General features: G+C 35.6%; 1 protein-coding gene across 1 annotated transcript; it reads right to left on the bottom strand.

Annotated features, from left to right (window-relative positions):
• Positions 1-22866: 22866 nt before the first annotated feature.
• On the bottom strand, positions 22867-24651 carry LOC149564777 (uncharacterized). Its single transcript, XM_089818369.1, has one exon. It carries the CDS (start codon positions 24238-24240, stop codon positions 23452-23454), a length of 789 nt encoding a protein of 262 aa, XP_089674495.1. The 5' UTR covers positions 24241-24651; the 3' UTR covers positions 22867-23451.
• Positions 24652-25054: the final 403 nt, after the last annotated feature.

The following is a 25054-nucleotide window of genomic DNA, read 5'->3' as shown; positions in this document are numbered from 1 at the left end:
CAAGTTAGCTTAATCAATTATGGAGCTCGATTATGCTTGGTGGAATACTGATGCTCGATGGTGATTTTATGATACTCAGTTTGGTATTGGTCTTTGTGGCTCCTGAGTTGTCTATGAGATGACTTTTGGCATTTGGTATTGTTCTTTGTGATTCTTGAGTTGTTTGTGAGATGACTTTTGGCCTTTGATTTGTGTATAGGTATTTAGTTTGTGTTGCAGCTAACATGTGGCTTGCATGGACATTTAATGTAAGGGTTTATATTAAATTTTAATATGCTAGGATGACTTGTGGCTTAGTTGTGTATAAGTAGGGGTGTTTTGTGGAATTTTGAGTGATAAATTAAGATTCATCCAACTTGAGGAAGAAGATGAAGTGTAGGAGTGAATTTTGAGAAGGGATAGTAGCTAAGGCTTGGTAAACTAGAAGATTTCTTGGTGAGCTTGTGACCACAAGTTGGGATTTCCTTAAGGTTTTTGACCAGAGTGTGAATTTGGACTAGCTTCGATTAGTGTTGAGTTGGGTCTTGAGGGATCTTGCAGAACTATTTTGTAATTGCTATTATATTTGGCCCTAACCCAGAAGGCCTTACAATCGGGCACATTGCATGTAAACAATTGTTTTATGAATAAAATGTTGAGAATTGGTATCAGATCTTGCATTGTTGTTGTGTGGTTATTTATATGGATCTAGATTACCTCTAGTAGGGTAGCCTTGAGTTCTCCCTGTATCAACTAGTATCAGAGCTTAGTTTTTCTTGAGTGTATAGATTGACCCCCAAAGTTGAAGCAATTTATTCTACGACATGGGTGAAGGCTCGAAGTGAAGGTTGATCTTGTGGAGCTGATTCATCTTCTAGATTTGTGGATTTATTGCCTTGGGTTTACCAATGATCTCTAAAGATGCCTCCAAAAACATTGGAACCTAAGGCAATTGATGATCTTAGTGATGCTATGGAATAAAGGATCTTAGAGAAGATTAAAGAAAAAATTAGATATGAGATGACATTGATGAAGAGTGATATGATTGTTGAGAGCATAAGTGTTATAGGTGGTGTGCCTTAGCATGTGGGTACTGAAGATGGTTATGAAGAAGTTGGATCGAGTGGTGAGGAAAAAACTAATCATGTAGAGAGACCTATGGGAAATAACTTTGGTCACTTTGATAGACCTGGATCTGAGTTGAAGTTGAAGCATAAGATGGAGGTTTCTAATTTCTCAAGTACTTTGAATCCTAAAGACCTGATTGATTAGATTGGTGAATTGGAAGACTACTTTGAGTTTGAGGATATTGAGGATCCACTTAGAGTAAGTATGGCACAAACTAAGCTGAAAGGACATGTTTCCCTTTGGTGGAATGAAATACAAAGAGTCAGAGAGGAGGAAGGTGAAATCAAAGATCATTCGATGGAGATTGATGGTAACTAAATTGAGGGCTAAATCAATTCCTACTGATTATGAACTTGAGTTGTTCAAGAGATTACATAATTTTAAGCAAAAATATGTGATTATGAAATATTATACCGAGGAGTTCTACAAGTTGACTATTTGGTCTAGTCATAGAGAATTGTCAAAGGAGAAGGTAGCTCAGTACATTAATGGTTTGAGATTCAATATCCAAGATGAGGTTAGTATTTTGAAGATTTATTTGGTTGAGGATGCTTATTAGTATGCCCTAAAAGAAGAAGATAAGTTAAAGAGGAAAAGTTAAGGTAATTCTAGAGGGAAGGAGAAGAAGGATTACTCAACAAAAGCTAAACTGATTGTTGAAGATGAACCATAACATGTTGATCAGAAGAGAAGGATAGGTAGAGGTGAGTTTAAGGGTACTTGCTACAAATATGGAGAAGTAGGACATATGTTTTATGAATTTCCTAAGGCTAGTGATAGAAGATTTGTTTTTTTGAAGGATGTTGTAGACCATGACAATCAACTTGAGCAAGGAAAGAGTTTACTAGCTTGGTGAGTATTGATTAGCCAAAGGACAATGGAATCTTGTTATAGGACTAGTTTGTTCAGGACTTGTTGTAAGTTTGGTGGTAAAGTCTACAAGGTGATTTTTTATAGTGGTAGTACTAATAACCTTGTTGCCGAGGAGATGGTTTAGAAACTTGGTTTGAGGAGAATGAGACATCCTTATCCTTGTAGGATTGGATGGTTACAAGGTGAGCATGCTTTGGAAGTAAGGGAGCAATGCATTGTTGATTTCTAGATTGGGTAGTATAAGGATCAAGTGTTGTCTGATATTGTGAACATGAATAGTTTTCATTTGTTGGTGTTGGTGTAAATACATATTTACAACAACACTCCACCTAAGTGCAACTTAGGGGAATGCACTTAAGTTCACAAGAACTAGGATGAAATGCATAATGGGTCTTGGCTACTAGGCCATGTTAGGTACCCATGTACATAATGATATGCAATCTCTCATAAAGTGGAGAAAGAGGGAAAACCTCGTGGGAAAAAACCTCCCCCAAAAAGAGAGATGAAATGGGATGCATGGATGGATGGAGTAATTAAGACCCCCCCATTACGACATACATCTAGTATATACAAAAGTGAAAAGAATGAGAAGGAAAAAACCTCATAAGAGGAAAAAGTCCCCACCATAAGAAAGAAGAGAAAGAGAGACAAGGTAGTCCCCCCCCACCAAATGAAGAATACCTCTCAGTGAAAGCCTCTCCAAGGTAGAAGCTAGTCCAAGGATGCAGAATGATGTTCCTCCCCTTTGGAAGAAACAAAGGAAAAGGTACAATTCTAAAGATGTATGGTGGCCTTGAAACCTGCTCAAGTGTTTGTAGAACATATTTCATAACTATCTCCTTAACTAATAAAGAGACCTCCTCCAACTATTGTACATAAGTATCCACAATCACACCAACCTATGTAGATTGATCATGTAGAGAATGGACATGAGGGTCAGAGTAAGCTCTCACAAAAATTGTAGAAGGATCATCTCCCACAAAGAGAAGACACAAATCATCAAGACTATCTCCCAAATCTGTGGCATGTGACTCCACGAACAGACCTGCAATATCTACCAAGAATTCATCAACTGAAGCTGGAGTTGGAAGACAACATATTACCTATTGTGCTAGAACTTTCATTGTGGAAATGTTTTCCCTCTTTCTCTGCTTTATGAGAGATTGCATATCATTATGTATATGGGTACCTAACATGGCCTACTAGCTGAGACCCATTATTCATTTCATCCTAGTTCTTGTTAACTTAAGTGCATTCCCCTAAGTTGCACTTAAGCGGGGGTGTTGGTGTAAATACATATTTACGATTTACACTTACTTAAATTTAATTAGGTTAATGCATATTTTTATTATTTATTTATTAGTCACCTAGGAGTATGCGTACTCTTGTGAGTTGTCATGTTGACAACACAAAAGTCTGAACCTCTTTTATGCACATGGTGTTTGCAACACAGGAGTTAGCACACTAATTAAGAACATGGTGTCTACAACTTCTCCACTTGAGATAAACCTTGTCATTCTTATCCAATAATCTAGAATGATGGATAAGACATGTGCTTAGTTGTCATGCTTATCTTATCTCCTAGCTCTTCCTAGAGACATTCTAGGTGCTTCTTGAGAGGCCTTTATATACATGCACTCCTAGTGCGTTTGTACATACAGTACAGAGCAATGTATGAGGACATACTCGTATATATTGATCATAATTTTTTTGGTCTACAGTTGTGCTTGTGTTTGAGTTCTACAATCTTTGGTGAATCTTGCCCTAAGTAAATTTTTTACAGTTGCTTGGTAGACCTTGGCAGTATGATTGCAGGGCTATGTATGATTGTGTCAAGAATATGTTTACAAATGTGAAAGGTGGCAGGAAGCATTCCCTAATTCCTTTTTAGAATGAAGAGCTCAATAGGAGGAACTTGAGTATTGGTAGTTGAATTGGGCTGAAGGATTCTAAGAGGGTTAGAGATCAACATGGAAAGAACACATGTAGCACACTGAGGATCAATGTGAAGAACAAGATCAAATGAAAGAGTGTACAAGTTGAGGACTTAGAGGATATGTATGTGAAGAACCAATTTAGAATTTTTGTGTTGAATCCCAAAAGATGTTCTTCCAACTACTGAGAACATCTTTTGAAACCTGGAGTGTCTAATGTAGGGGAATCCCTGGTTGGCTAGAAATCTTACATGTTGGCATATTCTAGCTTTGGATTTGGAGGACATAGTCAGTAAAGAGGTGGTACTCAGTTGATACTAAGTTGTTTATGGTTGTTGTGTTAACTGAGTGACTTAGTTAATGAAGGTTTTTGATGATGCTTGGGGCACTCGACAAATATTGTAAGCTCAGTTTACACTATGAATTTGACACTAGTGTTTCCCAAGTTGCTTGGTCAGTAAAGGTACTCAGTCTATAAAGGTGGCACTTGGTGTACACTATGGCTTAATTTTCACTAAGACTTGGTAGTAGTGTTTCCAGAGTTGGCTCGATCAATGATGGAGCTTGATTACGCTTGGTGGAATGCTAATTCTTGGAGGTGGTTTCTTGACACTTGGTTTAGTCTTGGTCTTTGTGGTGCCCAAGTTATTTGTGAGCTAACTTTTTGCATTTTATTTGTGAATATGTATTTAATTTGTGTTGTAGCCAACTTGTGGCTTGCATGGGTATTTAAGGTAAGGGTTTATTTTAATTTGTATTGGGATAGGCTGACTTGTGGCTTAATTGGGTATAAATAGGGATGTTTTGTGGAGTCTTAAGTAATAGATTGAGAGTCATCCAACTTAGGGAAGAGGATGAAGTGTAGGAGAAAATTTTGAGAAGGGTTAGTAGCTAAGGCTTGGTAAACTAGGATATTGCTTGGTGGGCTTTGTTGGAAATAGGGATTACTCAGGAGGGGGGGGGGGGGCAGGGGGGCGGGGTGAGGGGGTGCTAAATTAGTAATCTACAAACTTTAGTCACCAACTGGATGTTATTTCTTACTTTAGACCATACATAACAAAGTAATAAAATAATGTTGAACAATAATAGTAACCATGCTCAAAGATAAATCATAACACCATATTTTGTTAACTAGGGAAACCCTGGCCAAGGGAATTCCCTAGTGGGGATGATACTCACAAGATAATATATTGATATATAAGTTCCTTGTTAGAGGATGGACCTCGTTAAGAGTCAATGAGAAAATTCAATATAGAGAGTCACTGTTAGGAGACTTTGAATCCCTGTTAGGAGATTTCAACCATATTAGGAGTTGTAGTACAACATATGCAAGATGAGTCCACTATGCAAACATGCACTTCCAATTACAAAAAGATATCACTTCCCAAACAATTAATTGGAATTTTTTGATATATATTCTTTCTCAATTCTATCTCGAATCACAAAATATCTTCACAAACTTCACATTTATGACTTTCACTAAAGTTCACATACAATTGCTCAACACAAAAACTACATCTTTCATCGCAAAATGTCCTTTGCATAAATACCATGCCTTTAAACAAATTTATACTAGGATGGCTAAGACCATGCTCCACTCTTCCAATTTAGAGTAAACATCTAGGATGTCAACCCTAATTAGATAAGTAATTATTTTGTAAACAAAATAATCCTTTCCTTCAATTTTGACTTCTTGTTTCACTTAAAACACAAATATAATTCTTATGTACAATCTGCACTGACTTTCAAGGTTATATACATCATCATAAACATGTATACAATCTTCATCTAACTTCAATAGTCATAATATGACATCACCAACAAGTTACAAAGAAAACAATACACTACTGTGTATCAAATTCATAATTAGACAATTTTTTGAGTACCAAAAGCTAAGTATCTTTATTTCTGAGCTTTCTTGTAAGCATGTACATCATGTGTTGCCATAAATAATAAAAATTAAAAATCTCCATTAGCCAATTGTGTAATGTCCCCATCTCTTTAGCCTCTCAATAGATTTCTTAGCGTTTCGTCCGTTGAAGGCTAAGTGGAAATAATTAAATTGATTTCTTATAAAGTCATAAAATAATTTAATAATTAAAAAGATGACTTTATATTTAATTAATTTAATATTAGGGAATCGTCGAAAAGCACAACTCATCTATTGTTGGAAAGGAGGAAGCTTCTAGAATAGTGCGATAAGATAACACTTATGATTCTTCTAGAAGGAGAGGTAGGAATAAGATAAATAGAGGAGAGAGCCACATGGGAAGGCATTCAGATTTGTTATTAACATTTGCATGTGTATTTGTGGAGCCAAGGGTCTACAGATAATCAATTTGTCTTTGGGAATGAAAACTCCCAATGATAGCAATTTTGAGGGTGTGAAACATCACTTGAATTATTGCTGATTGGAGGTGGTATTACACTCACTTCATTGTGCCAAATTTGTGGCCAAGGGCCAGGTGTGAAGAAAAAGAATAAGTAGGGAATTTTCTACAGAAGCTTGTTGTAGGAACACTGTATTACCTTGTCATTAGGGCATAATACATGGAGATATTGATTGCATTGTTAGTGGAGACTCAAAGAGACTTCAAGAACCAAGTTTCTCCTATTTATTCATGCATATTATATGCTACTACTGTAGATGTCAATCTTTATCAGAATTAAGCATTTATTTATATATATGATACCATAGTTTTGGATTTGATATTAGTTTGTATTCAGATCTTGTAAAGATGTCTTGATTGTAGATGCATCCTATTCTCTTAGTGCATTAACAGATGAAAGAAAGAATGATATTCATTGTGGATCTTGCAACCATTTATTACAAGTAGAAAATTAGGGTAATTTGTGACTAGTTTGAGCAAGGCTCATTATAGTGGTATCAGACCCTTCATCCTACCATCCTATGATCAGTCAAATAGAAGATGAGTGAGAGAGAAATCAAATGTTATAACAGGGAACAATGGAAACAACACTATCAAAATCCATAGGTTGAAGGGGATACATCCTCAAAAGCATTAAGAGAAAGAGATACCAACAAAACAATTCAAAATATGGCAGAAGAAGAAAATAGGGATGCAAGAGCTAAAAGGAAATTTGATACCATGCTTGATATGTTGTCATGCTTATTAGCAAAAATGGATCAGCAAGCCCCTCAAAATTAGAACATAGCCACTCAATCAAAACATAACTGAACATAGTGGAGATAATGAGGGAAGGTCTATACATCGTGCTAAAGACACTAGAAGAATAGCTTCTAGGCCTCTTTTTCCCACCTTTATACCAAGAGAAGAACAACCACATGCTACTCCAGCTATTTTTTTTGGAGATGAAGCTAGACAAGCCTACTTGGAGTATACCACTCTTCCTCCTGATATGAGAGAAATGTGGACGTTTGATCAATTCATTAATCAAAGGAATAGGAGAGGAGGAAGGAATGATCACTATGCTCCAAGAAATGACTATCAACAAACACTTGGTAAGATTTCTATGCCTTTCTATGATGGAAGTAACAAATGCACAACTAGGTCTTGGGTTCAAAAACTTGATAATTATCTTTCTTTGAGACCAATACTTGAAGAGGATGCCATAAGATTTGCCACACTACATCTTGAAGGAGTTGCTCACGAGTGGTGGTATCATGGGTTAGTCACTTTTGGACACAACCTTATCACTACATATGAGGAGTTTACTAATAGGCTGATTGAAAGGTTTGATGTCAAAGATCTTGAGGTGAGTTTTTGTGAATTGGCTCAACTAAAACAACATCGTTCCCTTGACGCTTATGTGAATGACTTCCAACAGTTATCGATCATGGTTCCTAACATCAATGAAAGAAGATTGGTGGTCTTATTCATGGAAGGATTGATGGAGCCATTGAAGGGTTGGTTGAAAGCTTTTGATCCTCCCTCACTACAAGAAGCAATGAAGAAGGCACAAAGCATGGATTTTTCTGCCCCTACTAGCAAGTTTACATCAAAGGGAACATTTTCCAATCATGACAACAAGAAGTTTCTAAGAAGGAGGACAAATCTAAAGATAAGTCTACTTTTTCGCTTGACCATGAGACTCTTAATGATTTGAGGAAGAAGAAACTATGCTTCTATTGTAAGGGACCATATGATATTAACCATGACTACCCTATGAAACCTAAGGGGAAGTCAAATCATGCAATGTGGGCACTAATTGAAGATTATGATTCAGACCAACAATCTAAAATTAATGATTTAGAGTCAGAAAAATTAGAATATGATGAAGAATTAGAGGAAGAAGTGAAGACCATAGTATTGAGGTCTTTTCATGGTTCACCATTGGCAGGCCATCCCTGGTATTTCAAAACCTATCAACAAATTCATGAGAGGTTCACTTGGAAAGGTCTAAAATATAATGTTCTATGATATGCTAGAGAATGTGTTGTTTGTCAGCAGAATAAATAGAACCATACATATCCTACTGGTTTATTACAACCACTTACAATTCCAAACAAGAAGTGGGAATGTATATCTATGGACTTCATCACATGGTTGCCAAAGGTGCAAGGCAAGGATTGTTTTTATGTGGTGGTTGATCGCTTGACCAAGTTTGCACTTTTTTTTCTGGTCACTATTTCATATTCAGCCACACAGGTTGCGAAACTATTTTTTTGTGAGGTGTTTAGATTGCATGGATTACCATGAAATATTGTTAGTGACTAAGACAATCGATTTATGAGAAATTTTTGGAAGGAGATTTTCAAGTTGTGTGGGATAGAGCTTTCTTCGAGTACTAGTTACCACCCTCAAACAGATGGACAGACGAAGATAGTCAACAAGTGGGTGGAAGGGTACCTCAAAAATTATATCCCTGGGCAGCAAAAATGATGGGTTAAGTGGATATACCTTTGTGAGTACTGCTACAACACCACTTACCATATTTCTATTTAGATGACACCATTCATGGCCTTGTATGGTTATGAGGCTCCTAGCTTTCTTGATTTGTTGATAAGTGATAGTAGAGTGCCTAGTGCTAGAGACATGTTATAGGAAAATCAAGATATCATGAGGGCTCTTCGTGAAAACATTTGGAAGGCACAAAACAAACAAAAACAATATGCAGATCAAAAGAGAGTGGAACACTCTTTTGAGGTTGGAGACATGGTGTATTTGATGTTGCAGACCTATAGACAGTCTACTCTCAAGATAAGTGGTGCAGAGAAGCTCAAGCCATGATACTATGGACCCTTTCGGGGCATTAGGCATGTGGGTGAAGTGGCCTATCAGCTAGAGTTGCTAGTGGGCAGAAAAGTGCACAATATTTTCCATGTATCACACCTCAAGAAGGCATTGGGACATCATGTGGCTCCTTTTGCAGTTCTACCACCCTTAGATGATGAGGGTAAGTTGATTTTGATACCAGAGGCTATACTAGATTTTAGAGAGAAGAAATTAAGAAGCCATGTCATTAGAGAATATTTGATTAAATGGAAGAACCTACCTATTGAGGATGCTACATGGGAGAGTGAAGAGATTCTGCAACATCCAGAGTTGAGATTGCTTGGGGATAAGCAATTTCTAGAGGGGCAGACTGTAATGTCCCCATCTCTTTAGCCTCTCAATAGATTTCTTAGCCTTTTGTCCTTCAAAGGCTAAGTGGAAATAATTAAATTGATTTCTTATAAAGTCATAAAATTATTTAAAATTTAAAAAGATGACTTTAGATTTAATTAATTTAATATTAGGGAATCGTCGAGAAGCACAGCTCATCTATTGTTGGAAAGGAGGAAGCTTCTAGAATAGTGCGATAAGATAACACTAGTGATTCTTCTAGAAGGGGAGGTAGGAATAATATAAATAGAGGAGAGAGCCACATGGGAAGGCATTCAAATTTTTTATTAAAATTTGCATGTGTATTTGTGGAGCCAAGGGCCTGCAGATAATCAATTTTTCTTTGGGAATGAAAACTCCCAATGATAGCAATTTTGAGGGTGTGAAACATCACTTGAATTATTACCGATTGGAGGTGGTATTATAGTCACTTCATTGTGCCAAATTTGTGGCCAAAGGCTAGGTGTGAAGAGGAAGAATAAGTAGGGAATTTTCTATAGGAGCTTGTTGCAAGAACACTATATTACCTTGTCATTAGGGCATAATACTTGGAGATATTGATTGCATTGTTAGTGGAGACTCAAAGCGACTTCAAGAAACATGTTTCTCTTGATTATTCATGCATATTATATGTGATGTAGGGGCATCTCCTTGGGACCCTTTTGAAAACCAAAGCACCAGGAGGATCAAGATATGATGTGGTCTTTCATGAAATAAATTTTAAATGCTTTAAAAAAAACATATATTTGTAATAAGTCCTAAAAGGACAAATTGTGAAAATCTTGCATTGTAAGAGGAATAGGGGGTGCATAGGTTAAATGAGTCATTTTATAGGATCAGATTGTTGGTCATAGTCAACTCATGTCAATTGATAGGTTGGAAGGTTCATAGGACTCATTAAATGCTTGTTTTAATATTTTAAGAATTCAAAATTTCAAATAGTAACGATTATATGCATTTTGGAGGGAAAAGCCATAACTTGAATTTGGTTAAAGATAATCATGTGTAACCACTTGGAAATGGTTAAGGGGTCCCTATAGTATCTATATAAGGTTAGGAACCTTCATTGTACTGAGAGGTACAACGGTTGTACGAACTGCTCCATAAATGGAATGAAAAAGCCTTGTTTTTTAGTGCATTTTGAAGATTTCTTGGTGTTTTGAGTTCCAATATGATAGGAGTAAGTGGTATGATCATTTCCAATGATGTTTAATACTATTTCATGAAGATCTACTGACTTTTCATTGCATTTTTCTAACCTATTATTCACCAATTGGCTGGAAACTCACATTTTCAAGCAATTTTGAGGGTTTTTACTAATAATCATGGTCTTTCCATGAGATATTTCTGCTATTTTTCATGGGATGTCTCAATTATAACATGTACATTACAGATATGCACTAACATTTCTAGTTAACAAGGTTTGAGGGATAGCTATCCACTAACATGGGTGAAAATTGGTGAAAAAGGGCCTAGTAGGCTCAAGCAGTGGGAGTTTTTCCTTAAGGAGGGCATGGTTAAATTTTTGGAACATGTTTTTAATGTTGAAATAATGATTTTTGCACTCCAAATTGGGTTTGTAAGTTCTGGCACGTGGGAGATCTAGAAAGCCCTAGGAACAAGGGTTTCAAGAGGGCAAATTTGGGGCTTTTGGGGTTAGGAAGCTCCTAGAGTGAAATTGGTTGAAGAATCCTTGAACTGGGGACATTTTATGGACCTATGAAAAATTTGAGGTCTGTAAGTTAAGTACTTTTATGGGTTGCTTTGTAAATGCTCCAATCCTACATGCTTGTCAACAAGGGGTTTGTGAAGGAAGTCTAAAACTTGTCAAAGAATTCATAGTTGAAATTTTAGTATGTTGTACAACTCCAAAAAGGGTATTTGATAATGCAATTATTTTTCCTATTCCTTTGGAAAAGTTTGGAGAAAACTTGGAAAAACAGTCACAACAGTGCTAATTGGGGGCTCTTAGGCCTAAAAGACAGTTTTGAGGGATTTGAATGTTGGAAGTTGCATAGAAGACCAAAAGTGGTTGGATCCTACCTAATACACCTTGTTAACATTATTTTAATCCACCATAGGCATTTGGAGGTTGGGCTAGTCAAGTGCCTTAAGGGCTAGTGGGTTCTAGGATAAACTTTTCAAACTTGAAGAAGTATTCTTACCTATCCATCACCTCCATTGACCACTTTGCATCAATATGCTATTGCTGTAGGTGTCAGTCTTTATCAAAATTAAGCATTTATTTATATATATGATACCAGAGTTTTGGATTTGATATTAGTTTGTATTCAGATCTTGTAAAGATGTCTTGGTTGTAGATGCATCGTATTCTCTTAGTGCATTAATAGATGAAAGAAATAATTATATCATTGTGGATCTTGCAACCATTTATTACAAGTAGAAAATTAGGGTAGTTTGTGACCAGTTTGAGCAAGGCTCATTACAAATTGTCAACAATCTCTCCCTTTGGCATTGATGGCAATATAATAGGGAAAATTGGCTAAGTATTAAAAACTTAACATAAACAACACATTCATATTACATCTATTACAATTTGTCCATCTTATATAAACTCTCTCTTACAATATTATTTCATACTTCACAATACTATACTTGCAATTTTCTATAGTTTCTTCTCCCCCTTTGACATCAATGACAAGGTTAAGATGTCAAAAACTATTCAAAAACTATCCATCTACTATAAAAAATGTTGTCCTTATGCCTTAAGCTAATATAATCTTAATGCAATCATCAAAATTTGCCTTTAGATTATCCCTACCTTTAGTCCATGTTTCCTTGGTAGATTCAATAGAGGTTATAATTGCACATAAGATATATGATGCAATCTCAATTACATTAAGGCATGAATACAAAAAATTAAAATAAGTGTCCTTGGCCTGGACACATTCCTCCAATTGTTTCTCAAAAAAAGATACTTTCAAAGCAATAGAATCTTTGAATTCTGATACTCTCTTCAAAATTTGTTCCTTCTAAATTTCTAGTTTCTTGATATCATTGTGAATACTAGCCAGTTGTCCTTCAAAACAATCAATCTTACAAGATGGATGTTGTAGTTGGGTAGATAGAGCCTTTAGCTCACTCATCTTTCCTCCAATCTAACTATCAATGTCTTTAGTCAGTTTATATGATACAGTACACTTAATGTACAATATCTTACCATCTTATTGACACTTCCAAAGTTCTTTGATACAAGTATTAAGACTTATCAAATCATTCTTAATATTTTGACAAATGGTGCTAAAAATTTAGCATCATGTAAAACTTATGCCTTCGCTTCTGCAACACTTAACAAATTGCTAAATTCCTCATCAAATGAATTTAGCACTGCATGTGCCCTCTCTTCTAGATCTGCCTCTATGTGTTGCATTGCCAGAGTACTATGTAGTCTGTCAATAACCTCCATCAAGGTTTTTTGTAGGCTCTTCACTATTCTAAATCTTCTTCTCTTATTGGTGTCTTCTTCTTAATAAATCAATCATAGACCTTCCGGTTTACTATGCCCTCAATATCCTTCAATTTCATATTATTAGCTATAATGTATCTCATAGTAGAGATATCAATCTGATCTTTCTTAAAATTGTTGTACATGTCATAAAGGTTGTTCATCTAAACAAAGTTGCCCTCAATAGCAATAGCTAAGCTTATCATTTTCTATCTTTGCTACGAGCATTCCTCAAAGTTAACTTTAGATTTTTAATCTTCAATTCATGCTTCAAGATCTTGTACTTTGTCTTTAGTTATGAATAATCATAATCATTGGTTTTAGATTCAATAGATTGAGGCTTGAATTTGAGATGTTCAATCTTTTCTTCAATTGTCCAATGTATACATTGGAGTCTTCATATATGTCATTCAGCTTATCTCTTTCCATAGTAAGGAGATCAATTTGTTCTAGTACCTCTTTAAGGTTCTTCATCAATTGTTCCATATCCATAGGGACCTTACTCAAGCTATTAAGATTTTTGAGTAACTATGCTCTGATACCAATTGTTAGAAATAGGGATTATTGAGAGGGGGGGTGAACCACTAATCTATAAACTTTAGTTGTCAACTAGATATTATTTCTTACATTAAACCATACATAACAAAGTAATGAAGTAATGTGAACAATAACAATAGCCATGCACAAAGATAACTCATAACACCATATTCTATTAACTAGGGAAACCCTAGCCAAGGGAAAATTCTAGTGGGGATGATACACACTAGATAATATACTGATACATAAGTTCCTTGTTAGAGGATGGACCTTGTTAGGAGTCAATGAGAAAATTCAGTGTAGAGAGTCCTTGTTAGGAGACTTTGAATCCTTGTTAGAAGATTCCAACTCTGTTAGGAGTTGTAGTATAGTAGATGCAAGATAAGCTCACTGCCCAAACATGCACTTCCAATTACATGGGTTTGAGTGTGATCTTAGTTGCTATAGAAGATAAGGAAGCCATGGTAATGCTCAGGACCTCAAAGAGCCTCTAGATGTTTTAGTTATGCACACCTGCAAACCTTTAGAGACAATTTAGTCGTGACATCTTCAAATTATGCACCTGTGCATCTTCGCACATACATACCTTTAAGGTATTGTACAAGGTGCTAAATTCACCAAAAAATCAAATTTCTTAGTTTTAAAAATGGTTTATGGGTTTTGCTCAAATGAGGTTTTAGATTACTTGTGTACTTATTTTGATCCTTTTGATGATTTAGACCTATTTGCGCACCTATGTACTTTTCTCTTCAAAACTTGTTGAACCTATGTAGCTTCACACATGTGCAACTTCTAGAGTCCTTCAACTTATGCATATCTCAAAATTTCAACCACACTCACACACCTACACACCTTCTGGAGATAATTTACTCACCAAATCTTCAAATTGTGCACCTTCAAGGAATTGTGCAAGGTGCTCAAATCACCAAAAAGTCAAAGTTCTCAATTTTGAAAATAATTTTCTAGGGTTTTCTCATATGAGGCCTAGGAGAACTATAGTGTACTTTCTTTTTGGCTTTTTGATGATTTATACCCTCCTTATAGCCCAAAATTGTCATAGACTTGAACTCCTTCTGCTTCTTCTATCTAAAATCTGAAGGCATCAATTTTGAAAATGCACATGCAGTAGCATGGATATTTTTTGTGCTATGCGTAAAGAGGATGTCATCTAGTGTTAGGGTTTAAAAAATGATGCTAGCTGACTAGACTCCTAAAACCAAACTACAAAATCTCCAGTCCTTGGGGCACCTTGGAAGATACTCTATTCTGATGAACAAGCTTATGTGAGCTAAAAAGGGGTCCCCATTTCTGAACTTGAAAATGGGGCATGTGTTGTGGAACCACAATACATAGCTAGAAGGGTAATGAACACTTCTTATAGTCTAATTTCAAGAGGAAATTCAGACTTAAAGATCCTCTTGAATTGAAAATATTTCTCTCTCCTAACATCAGGTATACTTGGTGCAATAATCAAGGAGGACACCAAAGAGATTACAGTAGACTGGATAGGAATTACGTACATAACTCTATTTTCTCTTTTGGTCTTGGGTTGGACAAGCACTAGTTTGTGTTCTTCCTTATCTCACTACTACATTTGGACTTAAAATGAAATGGAAGGCTATCACAATTGTGATGTTTAACCATCGCCCTAGCGACATGACCATGAATTGGCTCCTATCGGACGAGCGTCATATTTTTGTTATGGAAAATTATGATGGGGAGGTGATCTGTCATAGTAGTGACAGTTGAAACTATGGTTTAAGCTTACAATTAGTCTTAGTAATTGTGACATCAATGCAATTTTTGTGTTGTAGAAGCAACGTTAATCCATCGGGATTGGTCCTCATAATTACGACAGCTATGCTATGTGAGTGAGGGCTAGCTATCAGAATATCCAACGCAATTGTGACGGATAGTCAATTTTATTTTTTTTTAAATTACTTTTAGAGGATCATGTTATTGTCACTAGTGTTGTGGTGAGTATGGGCAGCCTGGGGAAGACATTCCTTCTCAAGAATGTCTATGAAATAGTTAAAGGTAGGTACTAGCATTCTACCTAGATTTTTGTTTCGCAGACTTATTATCTTAGAAATTTATAGTCTGACTTGACCTCCAACATTAGTTTAGAAACACCCTATAACATAACATATTTCAAAGAAACTGAATTGATAAAAGGTAAGTTACATGGCAAAGCATGTTTGATCATTCTTGATGATGTCTAGAAGGGTAGTGTTGATGGTGATTTGATATCAAGATTGGATCTTCCCACTGGTAGAAATAACCAGTGTAAAATTGTTGCAACCACTAGAAGCAAAGATGTTGCTGCAAACATGAACACTATGAGTATGAGATGCAACATCTCTTTGAAGAGAACAAATGGAAGCTCTTTGTCTGTTTTCCTTCCCCCATTGTGAAGGAAATATGTCGCCTGAGCACTTGGAGAGCTTGGCCCATCAGATTGTAGAAAAATGTGGGGGGTTGTCACTTATCATTAAGATTGTTGGAGCATCCATGGCCAACTGTTCGGACTGGGAGTCAAAATTGAGGCAATTAATTGATGCAGAGAACGCCACCATGAAAATCTACTGCATCAGACTGAATGCAACTCCAGAACACAAATTTCACTGTGCAATTTGGAACTTAAAAAATTCTTACATTTGATGGTGATCCTGGATCTTGATTGCAATGAATGATGGATACAACTTTAATATTCAATCACTACAGAAAAAATTTATCAAATCTATTTTATTATCACTTATGATTAACAAAAAGTTTTGTAGGGCTAAGCATAAATCTCATAAACTAAGAAACTACCGAAGGCTGTCAACATTAAGTAATTTGATTAAATTATTTCAACTTTCAATATTAAAAGCACATAAAAAAAAACCATTACCTTCAATCTTATCAGTATGAGCTTACACTTTATCTAAGGAGATGCTCCTCTTTGTAATTATTTTTAAATATATAGAAGGATGCTATCATATACAACAAGGTGTGATAAAAAAAATCAACACACAAATGGATATTTACTGACTAAATTATTATTATATATAATTATAAGCTCAATTATAGTAAACCATCATATTTAAAAATTATAAACTCCTAAAAATGTTCATATCTTTGTAAATCTTATGCCTACTTACATTGGAATGACATACATAATCAAATGTTAGAACATTCTTCTGAGAAGAAAATCCTGAAATCAACACCCAAAAAAAAACAAAAGAGAGTGTTGCCTTCATATAAAAGAAATGAATAACTAACAAGCATAGAGAAGGAATTTTACTTACACCAAGCCAGCATGACCCAAATGTAAATATTTTTGCATTAGCTTCATGGACAAGCTGCTCATTAAAGCCTTTCTCCCTACATATCTTCTTCACCCATTTCTTAACAACCTAAACAATTCATAATAAGCAATCAAAATGCAAGCACCACTTTTGAAATAATCCACGAGTCATATTAAAAAATCCAACTTACCTAATCCAATCTACCAAGTACTTCTTCTCTACAAACAATTTCTTGGCTTTCATATAATCCAACATTGACAAGGAACTGTACATACATACATTCATACATACATAGACACACACATATGTGTGTGTATATTATGTATATATATACACACATATATATACATATACATATGTGTATACACACACACACATATATACATACATATATACATACATACATATACATAAATAATAGTAATATATGTATTGCATCTGTATTTGCTTTGCCATTGCCTATAAGAGTATTTCAAGGTTGGGAACCACTTCAAAATCCTTTGCATGGTTCAGAGGTAATGCCATTCTAGCAGAGGCTTCTACAAGGGAATGAGCCTCGTGATTATGACATTTACACAGAAGAAAAACTTGCTTCTTCAACTCCGTACACTCAACTCTTCACTAAAGTTATTCTTCTAGTAGTGAGAATAGCTATTACACATTTCTAGGAGCCAAGGGACCTTGAACCTATGCTACATTTTCTAGAGACATGGGAGAAGTTACTACTGCCTTCAATACTTCATAACATTCTAGATCATAAAGTGATGCCCAAATTAACAACAACAGTAAATACTTGGGATCCTCACAGGGAGACTATGCCAATACATGCATGGTTACATCCTTGGCTTCCATTGTTGGGCTAGTGTATGGAACCTTTATATCCAACCATTAGTTATACATTGGGGAATGGGCTTCATACTTGGCATGCAAGTGATTTAGATCTACACATGCAATTTTATCACCTTGGAAAACTATATTTGATCGTGCTAGTTGGGAATACCTAATTGTTCATTTTATTGTACCTAATCTAATGATGAATTTGTAATCAACCCAACTAATCAACAACTAGACCAATTTAATTGGGTTATGACTTGTTTCTTTCTAAAAATATTTGCTATGATATGTTTTTGTAAAATTTCTTATGAACTCTACCCGTTTTTCCTAGTCTACATTATTTTTGTGCAAGATCTTGAGGTAAGTCACTTAGCATGGGTTGAGTGAGTTTTATTGTTTTATTATTTGGATTCTAGATTATGTATGCAACTGGATGAGTTTTTTCTATATATATATATATATATATATATATATATATATATATATATATATATATGTATGTATGTATGTATGTATTTATGTATGTATGTATGTATGTATGTATGTATGTATGTATGTACACACACACACACACACATATATATATCTATATATATACATATGTATATATATATATATATATATACATACATATATATACATATGTATATGTGTATGTACATACATACACACACACACACACACACACACACACACACACACACACACACACACATAATATTAATATAGGTATTGCATCTGCATTTCCTTTGTCATTTCTTATAAGAGTGTTTCAACGTTGGGAACCACTTCAACATCATTTGCATGGTTTAGAGGTAATGTCATTGTGGCATAGGCTTCTACAAGGGAATGCACCTCGTGATTATGGAATTTAAAAAGAAGCATAACTTGCTTCTTGAACTCTTTACACTCAATTCTTCACTGAAGTTATTGTTCCAGCAGTGAGAATAGCTACTACAAATTCTTGGGAGCCAAGAGATCCTGAACTTATGCTAAATTTTATGGAGACATAGGAGAAGTTACTACTGACTTCAGTACTTCATAACATTCTAGATCATATAGTGATGCCCAAATTAACAGCAATAGTAGATACTTGCCATCCTCGCAAAGAGATTGTGCCAATACATGAATAGTTACATCTGTGGTTTCCATTGTTGGGCCAGCGTATGTGATGCAGGAGCATCAGGACATGCAAGGATCCCTAAAGAAGGCAAAAGATGGATTAGAGGCAAGGAGGAGTTTAAACCAATCAGTTGGCATGTGTTGAAGCCAATCATGGCCTTAGAAGGCTTTAAAGATGATAAAAATGTAATGAATCCTAAAGGGCCTATTAAGAACTTTAGGATCTTTGATAGTGAAATATAGACATAATGGCATATTGGAGTTAACTGGGTCCTTAGGAGCCTTAGAGAGGTTTAGGATTGGTTAAATTGGTCGTGAGGACCTAATAGGCAAGTTTAGTGGGTTAATTAGTTATTTTATAATATAAATTGTAAGTTGGGAAATTCATATATTTGAATCCCAACAGTTAGTTCCATTTTATTGTACCTAATCTGATGATAGTTCTACAGGTTTTTGTTGTCAACCCAACTAATCAACAACTAGACCCATTTTTCTGGGTTATGGCTTGTTTTTTCTAAAAATATATGTTATGCTATGTTTTTGTAAAATTTCTTGCGAACTCTGTCCATTTTTCCTTTTCTACATTATTTGTGTACAGTATTTTGAGGTAAGTCACTTAGCACAGGTTGAGTGAGTTTTATTGTTTTATTATTTGGATTTTGGAATATGTATGCATCAGGATCAATTTTTCTATTGTGCTAAGATGTAATAAGCACCTTAAAAAAGATCTCTCTCTATACATACATACATACATAGACACACACACATGTATGTGTGTGTATGTATATATACATAAAGAGAAGCTTCTATATACATACATAAATACATAGAGACACATATGTTTGTGTATGTATGGATATATACGCATACATATACATAAAGAGAAGCTTCTGTATTCACTTGTTGGGGGAAATATAAAGAGACACATGTTTAGAAGGAAAAAAAAAAGAAAAAGAACATTTAATAGGTACCTCTTCTCCCCTTGAAGAAAATCACAGAACAAGGGCAGGAAGATCAAGAGGGAATGACAAGGCAATGAAATTGCAAATCAAGGGCACGACAATGAAATGTAATGATCACAAGGGCACGACAATGAAGCCCTATATCTCCACTAATCTCCACCAAGGGCATGACAATGAAATGCATACATTACAAGGGCACAACAATGAAATGCAATAATCACAAGGGAACGACAATGAAATCTCCACCAACATTTAGAGATCAGAGCTTTCCATGAACGCTCAAAGCTCTCAACCCTCGTTCAGAGCTCTCCACCCTATTTTGCGTGCAACTCTCTACAATTGGTCAAAACAAATGGGGAATGATTTATATTGTGTTTTATTTTTATTTGATTTTTTATATTCACGTTAGTGTCACAATTGTGATGCCAACATCGATATTGCGACGACATCGGGGGCAATTGCAAAAAAAAAAAAAAAATGAAAATCACCCACAAATTACCCTGTCGTCGTAAATTACCATCACAATTTGACTCCAAATGTTTAGTGTTTGATCATTACCCCATCTATGCAAAGGTGTATTGGAAGTCTTAATTGGACACTAAGATATTGAGGGGGGAGGGGGGGGCGGATGAATCAGGATCTGTAACACTTTAAAACTCTTCAGTAATTCTATAATGCATTCATCATATTTACCATCTCATATCCAATTGATTATGCATGCATAATTTATATAATCAAATTGTAATAACTTATAGATCTAATCTATCAATCATGCATGAAAAGTAATTGCATGACACAGATTTTGATTACCCTGAAGCACTTCAATATGAAGATAAAACTGGGGTGGAGATTACACCCACAAATCTTCACTTGTACAATATTAAAGTTAACCTGTTAGGGTTATAATGTTTGACCATGTCCAATGATCTACCATGTGAGGGGTCTGCCTTGTTAAAATATTTTGAGAATATTAGATCTCACCTTGTTAGAGGATTTCACACTTATAACAAAGTAAGGACTTTGGTAGGAGATTTACAAAGATCTTTTAAGACCACTCTATTAAGAGATTTACCTTGACTCAATTTGTTAAAACTAATTTAGTACTTGATCCTTGATTTGCTCTGATAAGATGATATTGGATCTCCTCTTTCTAATCTGATATGATCTTTGATTTGATAAATCATTTTTGTCCTTCAATGTCTGACTAGGTCGCTTGCTCTGTTATAGAATAACTTAACTCTTTCCCTCTTCTGCAATGTTCACAGATTCACTCTTGAATTGCATAACTAACTCATTCTCTTCTTCGTATCACCATACACTTCACCATACCATCTATTGATCTATATTAAAATAGATCAAGTTCTGCCCTATTTAAAGATTTCATAAAGAGTTTTCTAGATGCTTCCTTGTTTTGCCTCTCCATCTAATTCGTTCATCACAGAACATAGGGACCTTTGATCCATGCCACAAAACGTGTAAAAATCGTTATAGAAAACTCTACAAATAATAAATATCATGTTCATGTTAGCTTGAAACAGGCTACCTCAAATTTTGTATCATTCTTGACTTGAATGTAAATTATGTGCTTCTTGACATGTACTATTTTTGACCCTCAAAACTCATTGTATATGCTACTAGCACTCGATCTATACTATGCTTGGTACCTTCTGTATAACTCAGCTTCAACATACTCGAACTACTTGGTTAACATTACATTGGCTTACATTGAAAACACTCGGCGACCATATACTTGCTCGACTCCAATAGAGCTCAGTATATATAAGTCATTCTCATGACTCGACCTAAATAGAGTAGTTCGGTCATAGTAATGATTGTCTAACTCCGCCTAGTAAATGATTGTGTGTTTGACACTAATAGACAACAACAGTTAGATAGACCAATAAGGTGTATATGAATGATCTCATAGATAATAGAAGCATTAGGAGAAGTAACGGAAAATATAAACCGAACTCATCCCTTCTTATGAATGAGGATAATATTGAAGCCATTGAAATGGTAATCAGTCTACTAAACTTTGAATTTCGGTGAAACATAATTATTTCTTATAAAGTTCTTGAAATTACACATAATCAATTTGAAAATAAATGAATACCTACCCATATACATCATTTCCATTTTCATATATCTTAAAAGCTATAAATCAAATCTGCAATTGAAATTATATATAAGTTACAAATTTTGTTTAAAAAATATTTCCATCAAACAACCATTCCCAAATATAACTCTCCTTAAGTTTCACAATACAATACATACATTACTTGACTACAAATACAAATCCTAAGCAACAATCATGAAGAAGAAAACACCCTCTAATACCAAACTTCTCCATGACTATACAAAATGTTGTGACATCATCAAACCTCTCCAAGTATTTATTCGCTAATGTGTCTGCCTCCATCAACAACTACCTATACAAGCTATGGGAGGATCATGATGTTGTAGTCCCTTGTTGTTGTTGTTGTTTCTGATTTAGATTTTATACAGTTTCTTTTTGCATTATTTTTTATTACATTATGTAGTCCATCATTGGATTGATTAAAAAGCTCAAGAATCAACAAGATGAAAAAATTGATACATATAATACCAACTATTCATTCACTAATGTGTCTACCTCCATCATAAACTACCTTAACAAACTTACATATACAAGCTATGGCAGGAACATGATGCCGTAGTCCCTTCTTGTTGTTTCTAATTTAGATTTTATATAGTTTTCTTTTACATTGTTTCAAATTACATTATGTAGTCCATCATCAGATTAATTGAAAAGCTCAAGAATCAACAAGATAAAAAAATGATACATATAATACCAATTTTTCATTCACTAATATGTCTACCTCCATCAACAATAACCTATACAAAATATGATAGGAACATGATGCTTTCATTCTTTTCTTATTATTCTTATTTCTGATTTAGATTTTCAGATTACGTTCTACAGTCCATCACCAGAATGATACAAGTTCAAGAACCAATAACATAAAAGAAATGAGAAATAGAAACGATCTCACATGAGCATGGTGGATTACTGATACACACCTATCATTATTTGCTATCTTATTCTTTCCTTAATTTTATCAAATTTTCACATACTTTTAACTAATTTGAAATATTGATTAAAGAATAACAGAATTTGAACTAGAAAAGCCATGAATTGTTCATTGATTGCAAGTCCGACTATAAACAAGCAGATTCATAAGAGTTCAACAAATTATAAACAAGACAGTGGCTTGTATACAAAAATTTACAAGGGAGAAGATTGCCTGCGGATTAAGAAAATGCTAGCTTCGAAATCCTAGGATCCATGATTGTCCGTAGAAACTGAGCTTTCTGCATTTTTCAAAGCTATTCTGCATTGCTTTTGCAGCAAATCCAAGGTTTCACAGAACATCTTCACCTCCTGAATCTTAAGAGCATGCCATTTCTGCTGCAATTCCCGAGCCTCCAAAGAATCCAAACCAGTAAACCCCTTCACAGAATTAAGATCATCCATCAATTCTTTCATTCTTCTTGACAAAATGGCTCCCATCCCCATCTCAGGCCCAAAACCTCCAAAGGGTTGAAAACTTGCACCAGCAGAGGAAGCAGCAGCAACACGATTGATTGAGCTCTCAATTGATGCTTTAAGCCTCGATTCTTGATTTTCGAGCAAGATTTTAATATTATCCTCAAAACGCCCACTTTTGCTTTTCTGCAATTTGCACAATCTATTATCTTCTATGTTTTCGGTTTCATGAGACACAGAGTTCTGTAGGTTTTGCTCCTCTCCTTCCTTTTCTTTTTCAATTCCACTTCCCCCTGGCTTGGTAATTCAATTCCCCTAGGGTTTTCACCCGCAGTTTCCGCAGAGTTTCCCCTTTCGTTATCATTTACCACAGGGCTTTCAGCTCCCTTTTCCCTCTGCATTTCAGCAGCATTTTCTCCGGGATTTTCACCCTCGATTTCCATACAACTTTCATTTCCAATTTCCCGTCCATTTCCACTAGAATTTTCATGTTCTAACTCCTTTGGGGTTTCAACTACATTTTCCCTAGATTTTTCATACTCAATAAGCCCTTGGACGCCATTTTTCTTGGGGTTTTCGGAATTTATTCCCGGATCATCTCCATTATTTCCCCAGATTCGCTTCCACATCCTAAATAAAGCGGGCTCCTGAGGAGTCCTGTAAGGAAACTCGTCCTCCGCAATACTGCGCTCCTTAAGCTTGGACTCTATAGTCTGAAACCTCTTCTTCATAGTTCTCATCTTATCATACAGCTGAGAATTACTTACCTCATCATGCAGAGACTCCTTCGCCCGCTGGTAAAACGCCGCCATGTTAATTTCGCCTTCGGGTGAACTGCATTCTAAGAGCGCCATGGAAAGAGAAATCTCCTCGTCGTTGGACCATTTCTTAGTAGAATCGCTCACTCTTTTCGCCAGCCTTTTCTTCTTGCGGTTGGATCTACGAATGGAGCCTTCGGCTGGCGTTTGCTTCGCACTTTCCACCGGCGCAGAGATCTGCATATGGTAAGTTTGCGGCAGGAGTTCTTCCAAGTCGATTCCGCCGGATTTGTTCAGGCTTTTCTTAGATCTCTTCTTCTTTTTCCATTCCTGAAATGGCTCTATCCCATGTCTCTTTAGCCTGAAATTTGCCTGTGCAGGGGCGTCCTTGGTTTTCTTCTTCTTTGAAGACAGCAGTTCGTCAGTGGCTATCAAAGTGGGCTTCACAGCAACTTGTTTCCCTTCATCCTCTTCCGGAGACGGAGAGGACAGAGGCAACTGGCGAGCACCGGCTCTTATATCTGAATTACAACGAACTTGGCCGGGAGGAGTCGAACCCGAGACCTCTTAAAGAAGCAAATGCGAGATACAGGGAAAGATGGGACGGGTGGAACGCTTATGAAAACCAACGGGCGGGCGGGTGGCTAGTTTGGCCCTCGGTCGGGTGCGAGTAGAAAAGGGCACCGATGGAACGGGTAGAATTTCTAATTTGGGAAAACGAGTAACTTGTTGCTTATGTTTATTTTCTAATTAGGGAAAATGGGTCATTGGCCGCTTATGTTTGTATGGCGTTGGCTAATCTCCAAACAAAATGTATTAAAGACAAAAATAAAAATTCAAATAAGATTCTTTTTTAGATTCACAACCTTTCCCCTTGCTTATTGCTCATTAAAAGTTCTTAAAAATGATTGCATATGTACTAATAGTCGATCACACATGTACTAATATTCGCATGTACTAATAGTTGATAATTGTTTAGCTTTCTTGGTTGCTGATTGGTCCATTTGTGCAAAAGTACTATTTTTTAGGTGAGCAACTATTAGGAGGTCTTAGTGCT

The sequence above is a fragment of the Cupressus sempervirens genome, chromosome 3 (assembly GCF_028749045.1).
Source record: "Cupressus sempervirens isolate cs-2001-9-10 chromosome 3, ASM2874904v1, whole genome shotgun sequence".
NCBI classification, from domain to species: Eukaryota; Viridiplantae; Streptophyta; class Pinopsida; order Cupressales; family Cupressaceae; genus Cupressus; species Cupressus sempervirens.
Note: the sequence above shows the minus strand (reverse complement) of the source record. Positions and strands in the feature narration are given on the sequence as shown.

What these genes read in the sequence shown, in the direction of transcription:
- LOC149564777 (XM_089818369.1), bottom strand. Translation starts at nt 24,240, where the DNA reads ATGCAGATCTCTGCGCCGGTGGAAAGTGCGAAGCAAACGCCAGCCGAA.